Source organism: Tiliqua scincoides, chromosome 6 (assembly GCF_035046505.1).
Source record: "Tiliqua scincoides isolate rTilSci1 chromosome 6, rTilSci1.hap2, whole genome shotgun sequence".
Taxonomy (NCBI): Eukaryota; Metazoa; Chordata; class Lepidosauria; order Squamata; family Scincidae; genus Tiliqua; species Tiliqua scincoides.
Genome location: NC_089826.1, coordinates 70,074,357 through 70,100,146, shown reverse-complemented (window position 1 = coordinate 70,100,146; position 25,790 = coordinate 70,074,357). Strand labels below are relative to the sequence as shown.

The window sequence follows — 25,790 nt, the reverse complement described above, 5'->3', positions numbered from 1 at the left end:
CAAACAAATGTTGGATGAGTAAAGAATTTGAGGGAATTTTTTATTATATGTGGTGGATAGTTGAAAAAATAAAGAAATTTTGGAAAATGATCCATAACATGTTATAAGAGATATTGAAGTCTGTATTACCATTGCAACTCGAGATATTCCTCTTAAATGTGATATTAGAAACTAAGAATCAGACAAGAAAAATTTTATTTTAAATATTAGTTTAGTGTTAAGAAGAGTGTATAAATAAAAATTTGAAGTCTTTTTATGAGTGGATAGATAAGTTTAAAGAAAAAATATTGATTGTTTAGTTAAATTATTAGTAGATTAATAAATATGATAATTTTTGTATTGATGAATAATTTCGTTTGGACCAATGTATGTTGTAATCGATGGCCAATACCCTCATGTGTAACCTATGTAGTCCCACACCTAAGTCTATCCAATGTTCCTTACCTGTATCTGTAATAAATAAATAAAGTATTGCAAAAAAAAAAAAATTAAATTCATTTAGAGACATTTTATGCAAAAGTGAACTACAGAATTGTCATTAACTATATCATAAATATAAAAGTGTACCATATCAGAATGTGTAATACCTTTAATCCAGGGCTTCTCAAACTAGGGCGTTGTAACGCCCCAGCATGAGGATCCTGGCCTCTGCCCCTTAAGGGGCAGGGACGGGGGGGGGGGAGGCAGTGATGCGATCCTCAGGATCTCATCGCTAAGGGGACTGCAGGGACTGGCATGTACTTACCAGTCCCTGCAGCAGCCTCCCAGGGGTGCCGGGAGCCCTGCGTGAGCCTCTGCAAGGTCCTCCAGCCTTCAGAAAGTGAAAGCAGAGTGATTGCACTCCCCTTCCGGTTTTGCAGACCCCTTAGCAAGAACTTAGAGTGGTCTTTAATCTTATGTTTGACACAGTTCCATTATTTTGGAGAACTATAACATTTTCATGCTTAGATGGAAGATTCATCAATTTTATATTGATTACTTTTTCTGGGTATTTTTTTCTGTGAATGTAAATGACTGACCACTCCTTAGAGTTTAGGCTATTTCTGTACAATGAAGCCAGTATATAGTAATACGTATTGAAATTCTGACATACTTCACTAGTTTTAATTCACAAACTAAGGCTGCAATCCTATGCACTTACTTAAGAGTAAGTACTACTGAAGTCAGTGGGCTGAACAAATATGGATAGGATTGGGCTGCACATTTTGAAAGCAAAAGCAAGCAGAAACATGCTACATTACAGACATTCTTGTATATAGTAAGGGCATTCACTTCTCTCTTAGATCAATTAGGGCTTTTTGGTTAATGAAATCAGATGCAATCACAGTACAGGTACTATATACAATCTGAAGTATACAAATGGATCATGCAGTTTTTATATGAACGAGACAATTTTAAAATTGCATGCAGTACAGAGACCGCAACATTCAGGTTTGTGCTGAGGGTCCTCTACAAGTCTTTAAAAAGTCTGTCAACTGCTAATAATTTGTTGATATATCTTTGTATATTTGTTGAGAATCTCAGTAGTACATATAAACGAATGAAAAGTGAATGTATATAGAACTGTTTCAATTAAACAGTTTCTTTTATAATACTGTATTATATTAAATATAGTGTAAATACATAACAGGAACACAAGCAAATTTTGGATGTTTGAATATGCTCATGTTCACATGCTTTAACTGTCTAAACCAGGAGTGTCCAAACTTTTTGGCAGGAGGGCCACAACATCTCTCTGACATTGTGTCAGGGGCCGGGGGAAAAAAGAGTTAATTTACATTTCAAATTTGAATCAATTTACATAAATGAATGCATTAGAGATGGAACTTATATGAATGAATGAAGGTCTTGCAATAGCTCATGGCCTATAAAAGGCCTTGCACAAAGCAAGGCCGGACTTCCCTTTGTTGCCACTGCTGCATCACAGACATGAAACAGCAAGCAATGGAGGGAGCCCTCGTCCCACAGCTCACACAAGAGGTTGAACAGTTGGCCATCACACTGAGAGCAGTTGCATCAGGCCAGTGTGGGCTCCAGCAAGTCTCTGGAAGGCCAAAGCTTTTTAGAGACTGTGGGCTTCCAGCAGACCGGATTGGAAGTCCTTGAGGGCCACAAGTGGCCCCAGGGCTGGGGTTTGTGCACCCCTGGTCTAAACCCTAGAAGTGGTGTACTGTTTTTTCTGCAGTCCAGCAAAACCCCTTTACACTTTTATTTTAATGCTGTATTCTTTATGCAATTAAATTTTGTCAGGCAAGTATTATGAACTGAATCAGGGCAGAAAGTCTTCTTTGCATCTCCTAATTCACTGTATGAGGACCCACACACACATTTTTTGTGGAAATGTTTCATTCTAACCTTGATGACAGACTGATGAGATCAGCTGGGAGATGCTCCCCGTTGGTCACTTTCACTATTTCCCCTACTGCCACCTATATATCCCAGTTTAAAAATGGTTTAACAGAACAAGTAATGGTGAAAAAAAATCAAATGGACAGAAAACAAAAACAGATAGAAAGTTGGCAATTACTATATAAAGCATGTTAATAAAAGCTTGATGACTTTTCTCAAAATCTATTTAAATTAGTACAGGGATAATACGCTACAATATTTACACAGCAGAATTTAAATAATATATTTCTATGTATTTTATTGAAGAAAGAAATAAAGATGCTGAAAAATACTCAAAATGTAAGCATCTAATTTTTAAGGCACACAGAAAATCTGAGAAGTAACATTGGAATTTAAATTCAGTCAAGGCAAAAAAATTCCTCCCTGGATACTACTGGGTTTCTGCACTACCAAAAATGTTTACTTGAATGAATGCAATTAATCTTTTAGGTCCCTTTTAGGGAGAAGGGCGGGATATAAATAAAGTTTATTATTATTATTATTATTAATCTGTGAATCCAATCCTTGGTTTTTCTGGATTCACAGAGGTATATTTCCAGAATTTTTTTTTAAACTACAGTTAAAATCACAAACAGAATTATAAAAACATAACAGGGCATAGTGGAAAGGAAGGAGCACAGGGCTCATTCAGCCATGACGTGAGAGGTGAAGCAGGATGCCTCAAGCAGCAGATGAGTACTCACCAAAGAAACTGCCAACTGTTAACAAGTATTCTAGTTTATGCCATTTTTTTTTACACCCTATAATTGTGCATGGTGATAGTGGCAGGTTAAATGGATTCCTGGCTATTTTACACGTATAAGAGCAGGGGAGATTTATCAAAGGTATATACTCTTTCCTATCTTGTCCTTACCCATACAGAGAACCCTGAGATGACTGCATGTGGACATTCCATGACACAAATATATGGAGTGCTTGAAACAGGAAGTCCAGTTGCCACAGTGACAAAATGATATTCCAAACAAGTGTTCTTATGCTTTAAATACTGAGCTACACACCGATAAAGCATGAACAAATATTCTCTACCACCAGCATAAATGATAGGGAAGCAGTACCTAAAGATCACCTAATAGTTGTCAGCTACTGACAGTACTGATTGACTGCTAAGTGTGCAGGAGAAGCTGGCACCACACTTTGGTTTGGTGCCTGTTTCCCCTCAACTACCTAGCATGCCAGATCTCACAGCTGTGATCCTATGCTAGGTGTGGGAGGGGCACTTCAGGGTGCAGCAGTAAGCACCAAGTCTGCAATGATGGTACCCCTCCAAAAAGCTCCATGTCCCAAGATCCACTGGGGCTTTCCTTTCTGGTGCGTTACCAGCTAGTTAGAGGGATCTGGTCCCCTCTTCTTACCATGGCTGTAGTGCCATTACTATCCCAGACAAGTTTATTCAATGAAAAGCAGGGATGGTAGGATAATTGGGGTCTTCAAATGGAGCAAGACAGGAATTTTCCTGCTTGGATTTTAATCTGCGCTGAAAACCATTTCAGAGCATTTGACGCTTGTCTCTCCTTTAAGGAGAGCACTACAAGAATCTTGAAGCTCATTTGGGATAGAAATCCAGAGGGTTTCACTAGCATCTTGAATGAAGTATTTCCCACTGAAGAGAATGGAAAAATCTGCATAGGAACTGAAAATGTACATTGTACAGAAAGAAAACAAATACAGGTGTGCGCTGCTTAACAACCGTTTGCTTAATGATCGACTGCATATATGATGGTGGTCAAAGCACAATAAAGACAATGACACCATCATGTCTCCCATACCCTGCAGCAGAGTGTCTGTTTACACAACAGAGGCTCTTATTGAAAAGAACAGGCAATCTATCTCCAGTAGCCTGTGCAACCAGCTAGTGTCTGGCAGGGAGTGTCTGTTTACCCAACAAAGGCAATAGACTGGACTAAATGTTCAATGACCTAATCCTGAGGTATTCAATCTGTGTGTCCTGCCTCCCTAGTGAGGCGTGGCTAGCCTCCAGGGGCGTCGCCAGGCATCTTGGGGAGAGAGGCTGTTCCGATTTGCTCAGCTGCACGCGCTGCCTGCTGACTTGCTGCTTTTCTGCAGCTGTGAACAAGGTGAGTGGGGCAGCGTGAGGCTGGGAGGGTGTGTGAAACATGGTGGGGGGAGGTGGGAGAGAAGGCTAGCTGGGCAGGCAGAGGTGCCGCATCTCATCATGGAGCTCTTTCCATGTGCAACCTTGCCTGAAGGACTACATTTCCCAGTGTGCCCCTCGCATCCTGGAATTGGTCAAGGCTGCTTGAAAAGGAAGGAGCCAGCCTGCTCCTAGTGGGGGGTGGTTTCCAAATGCCCCAGCCTGCATCCTCCGTCTTGCCCGGGGGGAACAGGGGTGGCATCTGCATGTTGGGTGTGTGTGTGTGTGAGAGAGCAGCCCCCATCTACTTTGGGGTGAGTTGTAATCTTGCTGGGTGTGGCTGCAATCCTTTCCACACTTTCCTGGGAGTAAGCCCCATTGATTCAAATGGGGCTTACTTCTGAGTAGACCTACATAGGCTTGGGGTCTGTGTCAGCTTAACCCAGGATCCTCACCTTTCTCTTTTTCCTCCCCCTTCAAAAAAGAAAAAAATCCACTCTTGATGGCTTTGTTTCCAAAAATTGATTAAAAATAAAAATCCCCATTCCTTTTTAGCCATTCCCTTTTCCTCCTGCCTCCTTTGGGGGGAGTGGTACTCTGCTGGCTGCTATTGTAAGACAAAAGGCACAATCCTAACTAGGTCTACTCAGAAGTAAGTCCTATTGTGTTCAATGGGACTTACTCCCAGGAACGTGTGGTTAGGATTACAGCCTCAGAGTGCTGGCAGCCTTGTTTCTAGTGTATAATTATATCACCTTCATCCCCATTTTGGGGGTAACTGAGGTGAGGTGTTGTAATGGGGAGCCATGGCCAATGGCTACAAGGATCAGGGGAGGCACGAGCCGGAAAAGTTTGTGAACCACTGACCTAATCGCATAACTACAGGGATAGGAGAATGTATCTCAGTCTGTACACCTGTACTGAAATGTAGAATTAAGGTTTTATGCTGTGTGCTGTGCGTACAAGTCTTCATTGTCATACTTCCCAAAAAACCTGTTCCCCACTTCACTTTGGATTACCCTGGGAGGCTGATTTCAGCAGTAATTATTTAACTTTCTTAACGAAACCGCATGAACGCAGAGTGTTCTTCCTAGCTAGATTTAATGCTCTTCCCTCAAATGAGAAAGCTAGGTTTAATGCTAAACAATCCAAAGCATGTTGTTGTGGCACAGGTTCCTTGGAGACAGTCCCCCATATCCTACCAAGTTATATCCGCTATTCAGATCTAAGGAGCCGTTATTTACTCCCTCTTCTAATGTCGCTGAATGGATCTGAAATTGACATCATCAGACAATTACTAATTGGCAGGAATGAGGCTATATCAATTAATATGGCTAAATTTCTTTACCATGTTTATATAAGAATTGTCTCCGGAAGCTGAGCTTAATCTATGTATAATGTGGATAATTTTCCTGAACCATTATTTGGGTTTCTTTGTACATATGCCAATAAAGGTTTTGAAATTGAATTGTCATACTTCCTGTTCAGTTACTTATTTCTTATTTTAAAAATATAAGCCTATAATAAAGGCACGTGTTCAAAAAGAGAGAACACGTAGAATTGGAATTGCCACAACTGAAAACAGAATATCCATCAAGATAGACAGCCTTGCGCATTCTGACAAATTTTTATTACAATCCTACAAAAACAAAGAGGTTCAAATAGTAGATACCCCATTTTTAACCAAAAATTATAAAACATAATATTTACTTAACTTTTTTAAAAATTAAAATTCTTAAAATAGTCTAGTAATTTATACAGTGCAAACAAATGGCTCAAATAGATTTTGAAAAAAGTTCATCTTCCACAAATTCCATGTGGACTTGTAAATAAAGTTGTCCAAGGAAATACAGATAAACAGCTATGAATAAATCTTAAAAATATTAAATGTAATGTTTTCCACGTTGAGTTTATGAGAAAATTGTTTTTTCATGTAATAAAATAGTCAAGAGAGAATAATTTCAAGAGCTTGTTTTCTAGTTCTTCAAATATTAAAATGCAAATATTTAAAAAACACCTTTGTGCAACAAATTAAAAATTTATTGTTGAAAGAATTCATGTGACAGATTGAATATTAAGGGTAGAATGTTTGTGTCGACATATTCTTATACCAAGCCTCAGTAATTATGCAAAATAAGGAAATAGAACTAAACACACAGGAAGACTTGATCCTTTATGGATTCAAAGTACTTTTCTTTATACTGTAAATCAACATTTCAGAACATAAACTCATTTTTTTTGTGCTAAAGAATATTCTGCTTATTCTTTATTTCCTTGGAGCAGTTATAAAGTCAATGCAGGGTAGAGAAACCAGTCTTTACGTTACAGGTGTTGATGGGCATCTCTACCTTGATGAGAGAAGTACAGTGTCAGCAGGAATATATTCTTTGCCTTTTATTAAAATTATATCTCCAACATCTACCTGGAAGAAAACTAGGAATTGGTTAACATACTGCAGCTAGCAGAAAAACCCTATCAATGTATTTAATTATGAATTATCCATTAAGATATTCAGGCTGGCAATTGCACAGATAATTCAAAAGTACCCAATTCCACTACAATTGCAGGGAGGTGAAGTTTCATCTGCTTATTTTCTCCCTACACTTAACACACCGACTCATTAGCTACCCTAATTTTATGAAAGGAAAAGACTAGCACAGTGTAAATGTGCTACAACAGTTATTTCAGTTCTGAAATAAATATGATATCCATTTGCACTCAGTAACCTATGCTAACAAAGTGAGGAAAATGTTAGCACTACACTGCGCTAATGCAAAGGGGAAACGGTCATTCTGACATTCTTTAGAATGAGAAATGTTGCTGTTGGCAACCCATTTGTCTATCCCAAGTTCTTCTGTGTGGAAGAGGAGCTTTTTACAAGGGGTTTTCTGAAGTGCTATCAGAGCAGTTCTGATGGTCTCTGTTACCTCTACCAAGGGACCAGTCCTAGCTCAAAGCATCAAGGAAAGTCGCAATGGGACCTGTGCGGTAGATCAGTGTTTCCCAGACTCCTACAAGGGAGTTGGGAGCACTGTGTGTGTGGGGGAGGGGGAAGGCAGCAACACGATCCCTAGGATCACGCTGCTGTTGAAGATGGGATGGTGTTTTTTATTTACATGTAGCCAGCACTGTGGTCCTGGGAGGTCAAGGGGGTGTCCTAATAAAGTCCAAAAAAGGAAAAAAGGGCACTTCCAGTTTTTGTTGCAAAACCAGAAGTGCTCTCTTTCTTTCTTTCTTTTTTTTAGACTTTCGTGGGAATCCCTCCACACCCTCCAGAACGGCAGCACTGGTTGCAGGTAAGTAAAAAAACCCTCCCATCCCTGGCAGCAGGATGAGCCTGGGGATCATGTAGCTGTCTTCCCCCTTTCCCACCCCTTAAAGGGGCAGGGACAGTACTTCCCTGGCTGGTGGGTTCATGACCCACCAGTTTGGGAACCAATGCACTCGATCCTATACTCCATTTACTCTGCATAGCATCATGTAATCTAAAGCTAATTTTCACAAACAAAAGTAGCTTTGGCTTGTTTAGCAGAACTTCAATTAGAATTTGAAATTAGAACTTTCAACTAAACACATAGCCATGTAGGGCGCAATCCTAACCCCTTATGTCAGTGCTTTCTAGCACTGGCATAGCGGTGCCAATGGGACATGTGCTGCATCTTGCAGTTGGGTGTCACTCACGGAGGCCTCCTCAAAGTAAGGGAATGTTTGTTCCCTTACCTCAGAGCTGCATTGCCCTTATGTCAGTGCTGGAAAGCACTGACATAAGGAGTTAGGATTGCGCCCTTAATCAAGTAAATCAATATGACAAACATAATGGGCTTGATCCAAAGATGCCCTTCTGTATTCAGTAATGGAAGGATTATGTTATATCTCACACTACATTAATGTACAAGATCAAAACTAAATCCAGAACTAAAACTAAAACTTGCTCTTCCATTTGCGCAAGATTTTGTGCCATGCAAGACCTTGCACAATGAGAATTGCCATAGAACACATCTACGTCAGCGCTGCAAAAAGCCTCTTATAGTACTTCTAGAAGCATTCGCAGAACACTGGTAGTGGGTATTTTTCTTCAACTCATGGGTCAACCAAATATTTCAATTTTTATGCTGAACAAATTGATCACATACCTTTTCCCAGTGAACAATTTCCCAAGCTCCATTTCTCAGCACTACGAAATAACAAACCAATAAAAATGATTATGGTGTTTTCTATATTATTTGCAGAAAAATGATCAAATCTATAGAAATAATCAGAAATCAAAACTAAAGGAGAACATAAAATTATAAACACTCATTTATCTCAATGTGTGAAGAGATCATTCTTGTTAAACAAAAACTTTGTGTTAGAATTTATCAGTAACTTTTGCCAATAACTGGCTCATTTAATCAAAGCTCTCTTTCAAAAATGGAGCCAACTACAGCTCCATAGATGGTGCTGAATGTCCTCAACAAACCCACTGGAGAGGACATGGGCTGTTTAAAACTCCTTAGTTTTTGAGCTATAGTACAGAAACTCAGGATGTATTTCACAAAATAAACTGTTAATGCATTCGTGTGACTTGAACCCAATTCAAACCTACATCACACTGCTACTATCAAAAAGCACTAAAGAAAACAATGGCAGCCAAAAAGCTTCATGTTACTTTCTTTTTCTTCCCTGCACATTCCAGAAATGCTATCTGAATGCAGTCTGAATGCCTACCTTGTGTTTGTTTCTTGTTCACAGCATTATCTGCTTTATGCCTTTTCTGAAACAAAATTGAACGAGCATTAGCCTACCATAATTAAATATTGCAACATATCACTCACTGAAGGCTCTGCATCCTCCTCACACACTGGCCTAACTAAAGGGACCATCAAGAGAACTACCAATTAGATTCTTGCCTCCATTACTATGGCACCCCCTATAACTGTACAGGGGGTATAAAATCTCTATATAACTTCTATATATATAACTCTCTCTCTCTATAACTCTATATAACTTCTGCCTTAAAGAATGCCCCCCCCCCATTTCCCACCCTCACAAACACATAGAGGCAACTTAAGTACAAGTGCAAGGCTCAGATAAAATCTCAGAATCTTAGCATCCCTCGTAAGATTACTCAAATCATCCTTTTGGTAAATTATTAATTTGAGACAGATTTATCAAAAGCAATTACATTACTCGAAGGCAATATCTCTGTTAAGCAGATCCAGTTCATATGAGCATACTTGTTTCTTATTTAAGTGAACACTCTCAACAACCGATGACTTGCATATGTGAAACCACCACCACAAATCATACAGAGTTTTCATTTCACTTCATTTTGTTTCATATACAATACTTTTCAACACAAAAAACTGACTTGTTTTCAGTTGCAAATCATTAGGGGTTAGGTCACTTGCTGACCGAGTTAGACTGTACTGAGCAAATATTGCTGAATAATGAAATTTTTCTTTTTAGTGTTGAATAATGCAAGTAAACCTCAAAGTTAGTGTCAGCAGCTAATTAAAAAGAATGTATCGAGGAATCAAGTGATACATGAATTATTTCCTACTGAAAATAATGTATCATATTAAAATTTAATTGCTTAAGGAGTCAGGGGGCATTGGTTTTCAAAGTAAACCTATTTGAAAAGGAATTCCATACCCAGAGATGAAAAAATATTTCACTGGCAGAACCACCATCTACGAGGGTCGCCCAGAAAGTAATGCACCACATTTTTTTTCTCAGCCTACAGTAATGGTATGAATGCGAAACTTTAGATATACATTATTTGAATTTTCAGGAGTGTGCACACAAATTTTTGGTTTCTTCAGACAGATAGTGTAGCTGCAGCAGTGTTTTGAAATGGCGTCTGTAAGTGATGTACGTTACAAGCAGCGTGTCGTCATTGAATTTCTCACTGCGGAGAAAGAAACTGTTGGGAACATTCACAAACGTTTGTGTACAGTTTATGGAGAATCTGCAGTCGACAGAAGTATGGTTAGTCGCTGGGCACAGAGGGTGAGGCCATTAGAAGGCGGTTCGGCAGAGCTCCAAGATTTGCAGCGTTCGGGGCGGCCATCCACGGCTGTCACACCTGACAAGACGCAGCTTGCTGATGTGCTCATTCACGAGGACCGACACATAACGACTAGGCAGTTGGCGCTGAAGCTGTCAATCAGCAAAGGAAGTGTGGATGCAATAATCCGTGCTCTTGATTACTCAAAAGTGTGTGCATGATGGGTTCCGCGCTGTCTTACGGTGGACCACAAATCTCTCAGAAAAAACGTTGCTGAAACGTTTTGAAGATGAGGGGGAAGCGTTCTTGTCCAGGATTGTGACAGGTGATGAAACCTGGGTTCACCATTTTGAGCCCAAAACAAAACGACAGTCGATGGAATGGCGTCATCCTCAATCTCCACAGAAGAAAAAATTCAAAGCAACTGCTTCCGCCGGTAAGGTCATGATCACTGTGTTTTGGGACTGTGAGGGCGTCATACTCATTGATGTGATGCCAAGAGGCAGCACCATTAATTCTGAAGCTTATGTGAAGACGTTAACCAAACTCAAGAAGCGCTTCCAGCGACTTCGGCGCCATAACAACCCAGGTGAATGTTTGATTCAACATGATAACGCTCGGCCTCACACAAGTTTGAGGACTTCGGAACACATCACTAAACAGGGTTGGACTGTATTACCCCATCCACCCTACAGCCCTGACCTAGCTCCCTCAGACTTCCACTTGTTTGGGCCATTAAAGGATGCCATTCGTGGAAGACATTTTGAGGATGATGAAGAGGTGATTCGCACAGTGCAGAAATGGCTTCGTGACCAGAACAAGGAGTGGTACCGACAGGGCATACATGCCCTTGTGTCTCGCTGGAGGAAGGCCATAGAACTGGACGGAGATTACGTGGAAAAATAGGGAGTGTAGAAGAAACATCATTCTTTCTTGTGTGTAAGTTTCATTGTGTTCAATAAATAATTGTTGAAGAAAAAAAATGTGGTGCATTACTTTCTGGGCGACCCTCGTAACATACTATTGAGCAACATGTGGCCCACGGGCTCCAAGTGGCCAGCAAGCTCTGGCACCCTTTGGGTGGCATCCAGCCCCCCATTCCCTCCCAGTCCTGGCGCTGCATGGCCACCCCACTCAGAAGGTGCTCTGCAGCACCTTCGCACTTGTCAGCTGGACTGGGACAGGGCCTTGCTGAGGAAGGGAGCTCTTGTGAGGCTGGCCAGTGTTCTCAAGAGTTCTCTTCTCCAGAATAGCTGTGCCTAACTCGAGCTGATGCGTTGCTCCGCAGCACCTTTACACTTGTCAGTTGGAGTGGGGCGTAGTATGCTGGCAGATTCCAATCGTTCTAGCTTCTTCTTTGGAGAAGGAGAAGCCAGAACAGTCCAACAGGGAGATCAAAAAGCCCTGCTGCAACCACCTCCGCTTTGAGACTCCCAAATGACATTGGTAGGCTCAAAACGCAGATGTAATTGACAGTGACATCATCATGTCACCATCAATTACATCCAGGCCAGCCTACGCTGGACCAGCTGAGGTCATGCAAGGGCTATGTGGCCCCTCTGCTGTTCAAAGTTGGACCGCGCTGATCTAACATGAACTACTGTGCTTTATCAGCTGTGCCTAAAAATTTAGAATAACTGAGATTAGGATAATTATACATTACACAGGAAGTAATGGGCAACTGAAGGAAGGAGAGAGTTCTGCCTGCTTCTGGACCTCCTACTGCTCAATGACACCACTACCATATTTTATTTTACATGCACAGCAATATATACCTGCTCCATCACCCAACATTTTCTTCTGGCTGTTCTAATAATAACTGGACATTTTTCTAGAAGTTCTATGTGCCACAATGTAATTTTAAATTACTTGATCACAGACACTATAGACAAAATATTTTCAAAATACCATTAAATACTTACAATATCTTCAATTATTTCCTTAACTGCTGCCACAACTAAAATAAATAAGAGAGGAACCAGGGTTGTATAACGTCCTGTTGGTGAAACATCAGGAATTTGCTAAGGGAGAAAAAAGGAAGAATTTTATAGCTAAAAATGCTATGTAATTATTATAAGCAGAAATACAAAATAAAAATGAAGAATTCAGTAGAACACTGTGGAAAAGAAGACAATTCCTCAAATAGATAGCTAAGTATCTCAATAAAAGAGAGTAGTACTTCACTTTTGAACAGCATCCTGCATCTTGAGACAAGTTGCTATTGCTTCCAACTGCCCATTATTCAAGGATGCAAACCTTGCTATCCATTTTCTCTAGGATTCTTTTGCAAAAAAACCTTGTTAGGACAGGCTGGTCTATGGTTTCTTAAGCACTGGGATCCAGGCCCAGTCAGTTCTGGCCTTTTGCCGCTTGGCATCTCCTTTACTACTCCTCAATATTCACATCCTTTAACTTCCCATTACAAGACAACTTGAGTGGGTTGACCCAAGTAGTGGCCTGAGACATTCAACCGAACAGGTATAACTATCCAATCCTCACCAATTGTTTGCACTGTTCTACTGCTCTCAGATATTCCTGTCACCCCACCATCCTTCTTCCTCTGTTCTCCCAATGTCCCACATCTTCAGAATATTTGCACCAGTCTATCTTCCCAGATACCATCTTGACCCTCTATGTCCCTGTTTAACCATTTCTTTCCATGCACACACCTTTCCAGCACAAATCCCTTGGATCAGAAGCAACTGCAACAAGAATAGTTTCCTACAGAGAAAATGTTAATCTCCTGAGATATCCTAGAAACCATGACAATGGTCATAAACGATAAAATGAATAGATGCATCAACTTCAGAAGTATTTCTTTTTCACTTACTCATTCTTCACTTTATCTGTGCATAAACTACAGAAGGTATGAAGCTTAGAAGCTTAGACTATAGAAGGTATGAGTTTGTTCAGTTAGTTTTTTTTACTACAGCGTACCTGTTTGTGAGAGTATAGCTATGTTTATAAAAATGACAACTGTCCAGTTCAAGAATATGAATTCCAAAGAAGAAATTTTCTCTGAAGTTTTACTGCATCACATAAATCAAATGGAAGACATGGCACTTCAAGACATTCCAAGCAACTTAATGTATTACCTATAGCAACTAGATGTTATTAAATATATATTTACCTCATCTAGCTTACCTGAAGCAATGCAATGAAAAGAAAAAAGGAATTAGCAGCTCTTCTGAACTGGGAATAGAGGAACCTCGGCAGGAATGTGATTAAGTTGTATTTTGCAGTGCTAAGAGACAGAGATTAAAACTGTATGTAGTTAAGAGATAGCGATAAAAATTATACAGCACCTTGAATTCACTGAATTGCATACACATACAGTTTGAGTAATCTGAATTCAACAGAGTTCATGAGTTCTACAGAGCTGAACTATGTACACATGATACTGCCTCCAAGTCTCTTAAAAGGTAATGCAAAGCTATCACTGCCCACAGTATTGTACTTATACAGGTGTTCGTCTGTCCAGGTATTCATGGGGATTCCGTTCTGGGGGCTCTATGTAAATAGCAGCACCCACACCCATTTCCTTTTTGTTCAGTGGTGCTGGAAGCACAGCTGTTTCTTACTTTAACAAAGCAACATTCTTCCTGTTAAGCTTCCTGGGGTTTCCTGTTAACGCTCAGTTAGTCCCCCGTAGCATGCAGACTGGTTACCTGTATGTCACATTTTTTAGTTCAGCAAGAATGCTGAATTGTTAAAGCAAGAAAAACACCCCTGCTTCCAGCCCCACTAAACAAAAATGAAGGTACTGTAATGGACGCAAGGGTCTCCCAGATCTGCAGTTAACTGAATCCATTGCTGTCTGGTTAGACTAATTTTGCATTTTATCAAAATGCTTCAAACTGTACAATGGAAAAGCCAAAACTCATCTCACAAATATGTCTATTGTTGCTACCACAGTCATATGTATGTTTACATGAGAATGTCAGAGGCACCTTTTTTAGTACATAAAATGTTTTTTTTCAGGAAGACCTTGGGGTTTGGCTATTTTCCATGTTAGTTTATTTCTATATTTTTGTTCTTTCTAAAAAAAAATCAAAGCAGTTAATTAAAATAAGTTTAAAATATATTTTTGTAGTTTAATATAAAATGCATCCTAAACAGATTCTAAAAGCAAGAAGCAGCAAATTATCAACACATAAAAGCATACAAGAAAATAATGCTATTTTATAATCTCCAAAGCTCTCAAATGAGGCTTGAATGTTTATCTTCATTTTGGAGTAGTGGAGGAGATCTATCATATTCTCTGTCATTGGTCCTGGCCATATGTTTAGCTCAAAATCTATACTCTGTGATGTTCTTCAGTATCCAGCAGGGGGTGCTAACATATCACAGACTCTTCATTTTTGTTGGCGGGAACAATCTGGGACATTGTTCCCTTTGAGACAATACTGCCTTTTAGACTGAAAACTTTGTCCCTCTGACAAAATCCATCAAGCCTGAAAAAACTCAAAGATTAATTTATTCATTCATCTCATCTCTCAGACTCTGGTGTACAAGAGTTTGTTCAAATTAGACAAAAATGTTTTCATGTTTAATGATTCTGAACTGCCACTTCTGAATTGCACTGGTGTCTTTTTTACATGTGTTTATAAACAAAGGAATTTTCTATTCCTTAGCATGTAACAATTCCTGCCAGATTTTTCTCAGAAATCACATGGGATACCATTTCCCATAACATTTCATAATATAAAATTGCAATTATTAAAAATGATAAAAAGAATATAAATACCTGACATGATTGTTACAAAATTTAGAGAACTGTGGTTGGTTGATAAATATAGTTCTCACTTCCTCCTGATCAGCTAGGGAGGTCTTCTCTGAAACATCATCTGTCTTCTCATAGCCTGTAAAACAGAATTGCTTAATATACAATTAATCAAAAAAGCATACTTACAACACAGTAGCCTAAATAAAAACTGCTTTACAAAAAGAAATAATATACATAAGAGGTATGCTTTTAAAGTAACACTGTTTCAGTGACCTGCTTCCTCTAACAGTCTTCTATACAATAACTCAACAGGAACATTATATACGTTGCAATTCCACTGGGAATATATAGAGCAACTCTGTTTTTAATGTTGTTGGCATCCTTCAGTCTCGGAAGACTATGGGATTGAATAGTGGTTCTGGAACTGTGTCCTCTCCAGTACGCGAAGCCTAGGTAAAGTAGATATGGAGGATAGACTGCTACCCAAGCAGCAAATCCCCCCTCTCCACGTTGCTGAAATGGTCCAATGGAAAGGCAGAAGCCAATACGGTTGGTTCCAGCGGCGTCGCAGGAGTTGCCAGAGTGTGACTGAGTTCAGCCATGAAGTGCCTCAGGGACTCTGGCTCCGGATTTTGCCTCGAGGTTGACTCCTGAAGCCTTTTCCATAACTGGATGTAGCCACAAGGCAGTGGAGGTTTGAGATCAGAGTTTTCCTTCTCTCAGATGAGCTGCCTTCCCAGGCGAACGAGTTCTATCTACCCGGTGGCTGTTTAGGCGCCTCTTATGACAAGTACAGCCAAACCGAGGGCCTATTCTTATCCCCCAGCCCCCAGGGGTTTGTTTTTAATAGGGAAAACAAAACTCCTCTATTTTTATTTTGGATATTTTAATGTCTTTCCCATTCATACCCCCAAATACCATAACTATTAAACTGAACCATTATGAGCTCATTTCTGTTCTGATGGCTTCATTTCCGTTCTCATGAGAAAATCCAAAGCCATCTGGATGGTCAAAGTCGGAAACACAGGCATGGAAACACAGGGCAGTTCAACCTGTGGCCCAAGAGATCTTTTTTGGCAGCCCTCAGAAACATGCAAGAAAAAAAAATCTTAAAGCAGCCTTTCTCTGTGGCAGGATGCAGGAGGCTTTTTTGCCACATTTTTTGAGGGCAGCACTGAGTCCACTTTGAGCTTTACTGAGTGCTTGCGACCACTTGACAAAAGTTTTCGCTTTGAATGCTAATCAACAGGAAGATGATCCTTCCAGCAGGATACAGGATGCTTTTATGCCACTTTTTGGAGGGCAATGCCTAGTGCTCATGAGAACAGGGCGCAGCAACTGCTTCCAGGAGTGAACAAGTGACTGCTGGTGCCAAGGCCCTGGCTTACCACTGGACAACTGCTCAACTTTGCCTGGTCGCTGCAGTGAACAAGTTTTCAGCACAGTTTCATCTGTCAAAACATCTGTCCGTCTTCTTTTTTCCAAGCTTTGGTTTCTACTGAGTTTCTACCTGGGACTGATTTCAGATAGGGAATATATATTAATATAATAAATCTATTAATTGTGTATTCACCCTGGACTAGCTTACCCTTAGTCTTGACTCAGCAAAACTACCTTAGGTTCATATTCCTTTACTTTTTTTAAAAAAACAAACAAACTAGTGCTTCTTCCTTTAACCCCCACTAATGTGACTTTTATAAAGTACTGGAAAAGAAACAATCCTAAGTGTGATGAACGCCCTCTTTTGCCCATTTTTGGACATCTTTAACACCCCAGAAGCTCCTATGCAGGTTCAACAGCCTTTTTTTCCTTGTCCTGCATTTGAAACTCCATTATCTGCCATCCATGCATACGTTCAGATTCAGAGAAATTCTACGGTATCTGGAGCACCTAGATATACAGACAGGTTTGCTGCCTCACTGGTTAGCTATCTAGGTCAGCAGTGGCCAGACTCCCCACCACTGTGCAACAGAAATGTGATCCCCATTTGGACTGCATCATTATGAAAATATGGTAGGCCTTGTTAACATATAGTGCTGAGTTGGATAGGAAGAACGATGTGGAAAGTGATCTGGATTGTTGATCTTTAATTTTTTAGGTAATGATATTGTATACAAAATTGTTGCCTCGGGAGATCAAGGCATTTCCTTTCACTTTGAACTTGGGTTCTTAGATATGTTAATATATACTAAACCTCCTGTCCTCCTGAATGTTTTGGGAAGTCTTGTGGGTTTATGGGAAAAATGGGTCTTCAGTCAGTGATTAGGGTTTTTTGCTGGAGTGCCAATGTCTTTTGAACTTGGAAAGAAGAGTAATGTGGAAAATGAAGAACCTATTTATATGGTCATCTTAAATAGATTCCTTTTGTTCTAATTACAAAATGTTGTACTTGATGCTTAAAATAAGAAATAAATTTTTAAAAAACTGGACTGCATCTTACTGTTTTGCATAATTTTTTAAAGTCTCACTCATGTCTCCCCCGATACCTTTTCCAGAAGTTCATCTTTCATATATTCATTTATGTAAACTTATGTAAATTTATTCAAATTTTAAATGTAAATTAATTCTTTTTTTCCCTGGCCCCCGACACAGAGAGATGATGTGGCAAAAACTCCTGCCAAAAACTTTGGACACCCCTGTTCTAGACTGAAGAGGACCAAACACTGTAACTTTTCCTTGTAAGAGCGGTGCTCTTCTGCACCCTGTTCAGTTCCACTATATCCTTTGTGAGATGTGGTGACCAGAACTGGATGAAATATTCCAGATGCGGCCCTACCATCAATTTGTACAATAGCTAACATTGGCTGTTTTATTTTCAATCTCTCTTTTAATGATCCCAAGCATGGAACTGGCCTTCTTGGCCCAGTGAAACTTATTCATTTTTAACATTTCTTTTGCTATGTAAACTGCTTTGTGAACTTTGTGGAAAAGAAATTTCATAACAAATAACATTTATACATTCCTTTTCTTGCTACCTAAGGGAGGTATGTGGTGATACTTTAAGAAGATATTCTAAATCACAATGGGTACTGCAACAATAAAGAAAAATAAAAGGGATATAAATTATAACACTGTGAGGCATGTTCTGATTCAGGAAATATTCAGATCAGAATTATACAGATGTGGAATTCTAATGTGTGATCAAATGGAACCTCCTCTGTACTTGATTTTTTAGAGTTTTCTAAAGTGAGAAAACAGTAAGTGAAAGTAGCAACAGCAACAAGAAGTTCAATAAACCAGCCAGGTTATGAATCTGACAGTCCATAGACTGCTTTCTAAGTTTGGCAGTCAAATGTACGCTAATCATTAAATGACAAAGTACATTACATACAATGTACATATAGTACATTAACATTTATCCCATAAAGTATAGTTTTAGCTATCTTCAGGTTCTCTCTTTAGCCATTAAATATACCTCTCTCGTTCTTGAAATTGTGATACTTATTAAGGCTGCAATCCTATACACACTTACCGAGCGTAAGTCCCATAGAATTCAGTGGAACTTACTTCTAAGTAGTTATGCATAGGATTATAAGGCAAGATGCCTCTAGATCAGGGGTGCTCAATAGGTGGATCGCGATCTACCGGTAGATTGCGAGGCAAAATGAGTAGATCGCGGAGTGCCGACCCCCCCCCTTCAGGTGCCTCTGGGAGGAAACGCCGGGAGTAAGGCCCATTGTACTCAATGGGGCTTACTCCCAGGTAAGTGTGGCTAGGATTGCAGCCTCACAGCCTAATCCTAGGCATGTCTAGTCAGGAGTAAGTCCTGTTATACTCAGTGGGGCTCAAGGTACACCAACATACATTGTACATATAAATGTTATGTTATGATGGCGCGGACATTGTAAAAAAAACTCTGGTAGATCTCCGGGCCTTGCTGGGTTTCAAAGTAGCTCTCGAGCCAAAAAAGTGTGAGCACCCCTGCTCTAGATACTCACCAAAAAATTTAAACAATGAACAGAAGTGTACTTATCCAATGCATCTGCTCAAAGCAAATGCTGCAACACTAGTTTCAAAAATCTGCTGAAGCCATTTCAAATTCTGTTCAAATTATTGCAATGCATTTCTGAGAGACAGAATACATATGCCCAACAATTTCAGAAAAACAGGTCTCAGTCAAGATACAGCAATTTACGCATTTTAAAAACTGTATTTTGCACAGAGGGAGGCAGATTATTATTATATCTTGGACTTAGCTCCAAATCTTATTTTCAGTATCGGGTCCCAGGTTTTCAAAACACAATGACAAAAAGTACTTCTGAAGAGATGAAGAGAGTACTATTTCTTCACTAGTCAACCTCTCTAGATCTTCTTTTAGCAGAACAATTACAAAGGAAGACAGCAATGCTGTTTGAAAAGCATTAACAACAGTATCTCTTGTTTTAGAACTGAAGCACAGATTTGGTTAGTAGTAGTTCTTCATCAACTGAATCATTATACAGAATGGAACATTTGACATTGACAAATAGTTAAGAGGGTTAATCAAACTGAACAGGACTTTGGCTATTTCCCTCTTCAAAAAAGTGCCACAAATTAAAGTCATTCTAAAGTGGTAGAAATACTCTGCAACTACGGTGAAGAAATTCAAAAACTCAGGGAAGGGAAGGAAGGAGCAAAACAGTGCAATACTGTAATAACCATCTAGTTACATTTTTTTTTTTTAAATTAGACTGTACCAAAGTTTCCTACAAACTTAATTTTTTCCTCTAGCTAGGCTTATACAAAGGCAGTGTTCCATACAGTGCATCTTTCTTTTATTAAAATGATGAATTCTGGAAACTCTTATAATGTTCATTCTAACAATGAGTGAAGAACAAAGAGATTATGAAGCTAATCAGTGGGGAAGGGTGGAACAGGATGGAACCCAGCAGCACCAGTGTGCACCAGGATCTTATCCCCATTCCCTCACTCTCCTTGGTTCTATGCCAGCAAAATGGCTGGTGCAGATCAAAGGACACTCATTTGGGCAGCAGAGGCTTGCCCCAGGGAAAGGAGAGGAGACTTCCATGACTAACCCTCCCCCTGCCAGAGGATGCAACATGTGCTCCACTGGAGCAGCTGCATCTGCAGTGGAGTTAGTTAGGATAGGGATGTTGGTCTTTAGCAAGGAACTGTAGTAGTCAGAATGGTAAGTAATATCTAGCACTTTCAGGCCTACTGTTAGAATAATATAAAAGTTACACTGAGGTATAATCCTAGCCCTCACTTTGACTAATGCAGTGTCCCCTGTGCTGGCCTGAAAGTGTTGCAAAAGTGCCACAAGGCACTTTGTGCCACTTTCCAGGTAGATAGGCCGGTGCACAGATATGCGCTGGTCTCCCCGCACTGATGCGAGCCCCACAGGAAGGGTGAGTTGCGTCAGCTGAGTTCAGCCCAATGCAGGGTTCTGGGGTGTGGGGAGGTCAAGGAGGAGACGGGACAGAGGCATTTTGGGGCAGGGAGAATGGACAGAGGATGTTCCTGGGGGTGGGCAGGCAGGCAGGGAGCAGGAGCCAGGGCCAGGACCTGGCAGTTATGCCAGATCCTAGCCCCCGTTCCTGAGTGGCGCAGAGCAGCCTCTGCCACTTCATCAGGTGGCGCAGATCTGAGCAGACCCATTGGTCCACTGCAGCATGGCATGGGGTAAGGGGAAAGGCTTCCCCTTGCCTTGGGCCGCTCTGCTTTTGGCCCCAAACTTGTGCTGGATACAGCGCATGCCCATGCCATCAATATCACAAATTTGGTGACTGTTGACATTCACATATAAGGACAGCATTGGGGTCGACCAAGCTGAGCACAAGCCAAAGGGTCCACATCACCAAGTTGACTCCTGAACCCCCCTCAGTGGCAAGGTCCAATGGTCCAGTGGCAATGGTCCAAAAGACTCACAACACCACTGCTTCTAGCACACCCACCTAGGAAGAGAGGTGTCCTCTCCAGAGCCAAGACATAGAGTAAGCTTGGAGGACATGGAGGTCCAATGCAGTATGATGATCTGCTTTGCCCCAGTCTACAGCAGGGGTGTCAAACTAGTTTCATATTGTGGGCCAAATAGCATTCATGGCACCTGCTGAGGGTCAGAACTGATGTCAATTAAGCAGGATCTGACATCATTAAGCAATGATGGTCTGAAATAAGCACTTGGTTCTCACACAGAAACTCATCAGCTGCAAAAGACAAGAGAAAATGTGCAACTCTTGTTCATAAGTTCAAGCTATGAGAGGCCCAATAACAATGAGGGTCAGAGAAATTGCTTCCAGGGGCCACACCCTGTGGGCCTTATGTTTGACACCCCTGATCTATAGCAAAGTTGGCACTGGCACTATTTACACAAGAATGCTGACAATTCCAGATTAGTTTTGTGAGTGTCCCAAAACTCAGAGATACACCAGTAAATGTGTGTGTTGATAGTCACCTAAATGTAATAATCAGCATTCAGTTTGTGCATTTGTAAAACTAGGATTATATAATTTGGTGTATTCCCAACTATCAGTATTTACATGTAAAGAGTAACATGCACCAAATGCTGGATATTCAATGTAAAATGCAGATTAATGATGCTTCTCATGAAGTATAATTTGCCTGGCTCCAAGATTTATCCTTCTACTTATTCTGCACAGAATCAAAAATAGGTACAGGTTGAGCCTCATTGTTCACATGGGTTCCATTCCAAGCACTCAAGTGGATGGCAAAAAACGCATTATAGCAAATCAATTTAAAAAACAAATTATCTTTGCTCCGGTGATTTAAAAACAGCCTTGCTGACCTTTGCGATGTAAGATAAGAGTCATTAAGAAGACAATCCATCAAACAGTCCTCTTCCAAGAGCTTACTTCACTCAGTCCCTCCCTTCACCAATGCAAAGTAATCACCTTTCTTTCAAAAAGGGAGGGGCCGCTGGAGAGAGAAGGATTGATGGATAGTCAGCCAGCTGCCCCCCCCCCCCCATTAAGGAGGCTATTGTTAAAGGACTGTTCAGTTTTTGAAATTGATTTTAAAGGGGTACATATTTCCCCTTCTCTAGGGATCAGCACATTCCTTCTCATTTGCAGTACCCATTGGTGTTGAGTCAAATCCGTGTATAAAAATCTGTGTATAAAAAGGCTGGACCTGTAATCGATAGTAACTGCATCCCAAACATTCTCTGTGTACCTTTATTTAGTAAAGGGGCAGGAGGTCTGGTCTAGAGGGTAGAGCCTCCGTCTGCCTGAAGATAACATCCACAAGGTCGCCAGTTCGAGGCCACTGGTACCGTGCGACCTTGGAGCAGCTGACAAGCTGAAGCCGAGCAATTCCATCTGCTCTGAGCGTGGGAGGATGGAGGCCAGAATGTAAAGCCAGATCGGAATGAAACACCTTGAATGTAGTAGTTCTTGAAAGAAAGAACCTTCTTTGAAATTGTAAAAATCCCTATTTAATAGGGATTTAGATAAAGCCTGCCTATGTAAACCGCCTTGAATAAAGTCTTGAATAAAGACCAAGAAAGGCAGTATATAAATACCTGTTGTTGTTGTTGTTGTTGTTGCTGTTATTATTATTAATAAAAAAATTTCTCAATCAATATTTCCTTCAGCTTCTTTCTTTCTTATCTTTTCTGTAGAAATTCTTTCTATGTTAGGATGGAAGTTAGAAACTGTACAATACTCCAAAAACAAACCTGTATGCCCCATATTTAGCTGGAATTCGGTAAAATGCATGACTAAGGACTCCAATGTTATAGGTATGTATATTAAGAACTTGTCCCATATCATATTGTAGAGCAGGGGTGCCCAAACCCCGGCCAGGGGGCCACTTGAGGCCCTCAGGGGCTCTCAACCCGGCCCTTGAGGAGCCCCAAGTCTCCAATGAGCCTCTGGCCCTTCAGGGACTTGCTGGAGCCCACGCTGGCCCGACGCAACTGCTCTCAGAATGAGGACGACTGTTTAACCTCTCACCTGAGCTGTGGGAGGAGGACTCCCTCCACTACTTGGTGTTTCACAGCTGTGATATAGCAGTGGCAGTGAAGGAAAGGCTGGCCTTGCTTTGTGCAAGGCCTTTTATAGGCCTTGAGCTACTACAAGACCTTCATTCATTCATAAGTTCCATCTCTAATAAATTCATTTATGTAAATTTATTCAAATTTTAAATGTAAATTAATTCTTTTTTCCCTGGCTCCAGACACAGTGTCAGAGAGATGATGTGGCCCTCCTGCCAAAATGTTTGGACACCCCTGTTGTAGAGGTACAATACAAAATTTATCACTATCTTAGAGGCACAACACAAGTTCCAATCTATCAGCCAGACAGGTATGGAAACTAACTTCCTTATATTTACCCACAGCATGAAGGACTGTGGGTACCACACAAATACTGCATGGGTTTCCTTTTTCCCAATCCATCTCACTGAGGCGCATGAACACACAGACCCCTCTACAAAAACCAGTAACTGCAACTATCAGCTGTCCTGAAGAGGAAGTTGGATTTCATTCCTCCTTGCTTCACCCACTGAACAACTGATTGCACCATTACTATTTCTAAAGAGGCTTTTAGATATGCATCTCCAGTGACTTCATATGTACACAGCTGAATTACAGTCAGATTCATACGATGGATTTCTTGCAGAACTGCACAATTTCAAACCACAAGTTAGACCACAAGTTAGACTTGATCCCCCGTGTTGCCAATTACCTCACTTTCAAAAACATGCAGTCTTTCCTAACTCTACCTTAGTTCTTTAGCAGATAGTTGTCAGTCTGCCAGGACTTCATCCTGAAGGGGGTGGAGGTACAGCTGTTCCTCTAATCAAAAACTATGCTAAATAAGGGCCATTGATCAGCCCTGCTGGGCAACTGTGTGTTACCTTCTTCTAAGGCAGGGGTCTAAACCCTTCTTCTAAACCCTGGCCTGAGGGCCAGATGCGGCCCACGGCCAGCCTCTTGTCCCCTGAAAGCCCCTGGCCTACTTTGCTGAACATGACTGGAACTGTGCTCTGGTTGCATCTGGAGGGTGTTCTAAGGGCCAGAGAGGTTGAATGAATGAGCCCATTCATTCATTTATTTACACATCTAAGTTTCATCTTTAATTTTTTAATATAAATTTTATATTTAAATTTTTTCCGGCCCTCAAAACCGTACCAAACATTTGATGTGTCCCCCTGGCCAAAAAGTTTGAAGACCCTTGTTCTAAGGCCATGATTTTCAATCACTGTTAGTAGCACACTGGTGTGCCATGAATGGAATGAAGATGTGCTGTGGGAGTTTGGGGGAGGGTCATTTACTAGTAGGGCCATTGGGAGATGTGAGCTTCCCACAGGCAGCATGGTGTGCTTTGTCAATTGTTAAAAAACAGATGTTGTGCCTTGACAATTTTAGTACCTTGTTAGTATGCCATGAGATAAAAAGGTTGAAAATCTATGCTCTAAGATCTTGCAAATTTAAGCCCTCCATCTTGATACAATCTCATTTGCAAGCACAAGTCTTCTGGAATAATAAATTAAGCTCAACTGCCCAGTGGCCAGGCCAACTGGACAATCTTTTCAGACTCCTTCTCCAGGATGCCTCTCCCATATGGACCTAAGTATGGGTGCAGACCACACCCAACCATGCCTTGTGTTCCATCAAGATCTTCTCTGACTGGGGTGCAATTAAACATTTGTGCCCTTTCCTGGAGGGCACACCATCTCAATGAAGTCTAAGAAACTCTTGGCTACATACCCAGGAGATGTTCCAGATACCATTATTCACCTAGGAATGCCTTTGTATACAACTACCCCTACTCTGGGAGAATTTTAATGTTTGCTTCACCATTGAAGGCATCCATGCTATCTGTTTTGAAAGTCTCTCCTTCTAAGAGACATTTCCACTCTGTCCATTGTTGGTGAGATTTTTCCCACTTGGAGAAGCCTTTTGTATTGGTAGTTACCCTCACCTCTGGAGGACCTATTTCCCCTTTCCACCAAGAAGCAACTTCTGGCTGCATTTTTTTCCTTTCCCCCCGGATTTGAAGTCGTGCAGCCCAACCTTGTTTCACAGCAGCACACTATATCTCAGTCTACCCAGCAGACCAAGTATATGTCATTTCTTTTCTCTTCCCCAAACCCTTGTAACACTTTCACATCCCTACTGAAACCTTCCATTCCTGTTTTGAAGCTGTTTTGATACCTGTTTGAAGCTCCTGATAAGCTCCCTTTCTCCTATTGGGTCATCTCAAGTGGAAGAAACTCAATATAACTCTCATGGTCTCTCTCCCTTTCGTTCTGACACTTAGCTCTGCTTGGACAGGTACAGGTTATTTACAAGAACCTTGGGCTCTTGGTATCTTTGGGGGATCCATTCCAGGATATCCCCACCCCCACAGAAACCAAGTTCTGCAGATGACATCTCCGGGGGGGGGGCATGCCAGCACATTGGAAGTGCCTTCCAGTCAAGCTCGGGAGGCCTGCTGAGGTGCGGGGAGACACTTTGAGATAGTTGGCATATGATAGTAAACACCTGTACTAAAAGAAACATTTCCTGAACATACAAAAATAGCATCTCAGGGAAGGTAGTTGTTTTGTAAGTGTAGATTTTTTAAAATATTGTGCAATCATCAAATACACAGTTCCCAAAGTGGGGCTTG

At 40.8% G+C, this 25,790-nt stretch overlaps 1 protein-coding gene across 6 annotated transcripts in view; it reads right to left on the bottom strand.

The window, feature by feature from the left end:
- ATP8A1 (ATPase phospholipid transporting 8A1) overlaps window positions 1–25,790 on the bottom strand; it is a 106,836-nt gene that overhangs the window by 62,887 nt on the left and 18,159 nt on the right. For 3 of the 6 annotated variants that reach the window (XM_066631769.1, XM_066631772.1, XM_066631773.1), the window contains exons 1-7: window positions 24,937–24,988; window positions 15,238–15,352; window positions 13,635–13,734; window positions 12,413–12,511; window positions 9,209–9,254; window positions 8,635–8,675; window positions 6,850–6,923 (exon numbers count right to left, since the gene is read on the bottom strand). In XM_066631769.1, coding sequence (XP_066487866.1) covers window positions 6,850–6,923; window positions 8,635–8,675; window positions 9,209–9,254; window positions 12,413–12,511; window positions 13,635–13,734; window positions 15,238–15,352; window positions 24,937–24,988 — 527 coding nt within the window. Of the gene's footprint in view, window positions 1–2,355; window positions 2,430–6,849; window positions 6,924–8,634; window positions 8,676–9,208; window positions 9,255–12,412; window positions 12,512–13,634; window positions 13,735–15,237; window positions 15,353–24,936; window positions 24,989–25,790 lie in introns of those variants that run through there. The other 3 variants (XM_066631768.1, XM_066631771.1, XM_066631770.1) reach the window with 2 other exon arrangements.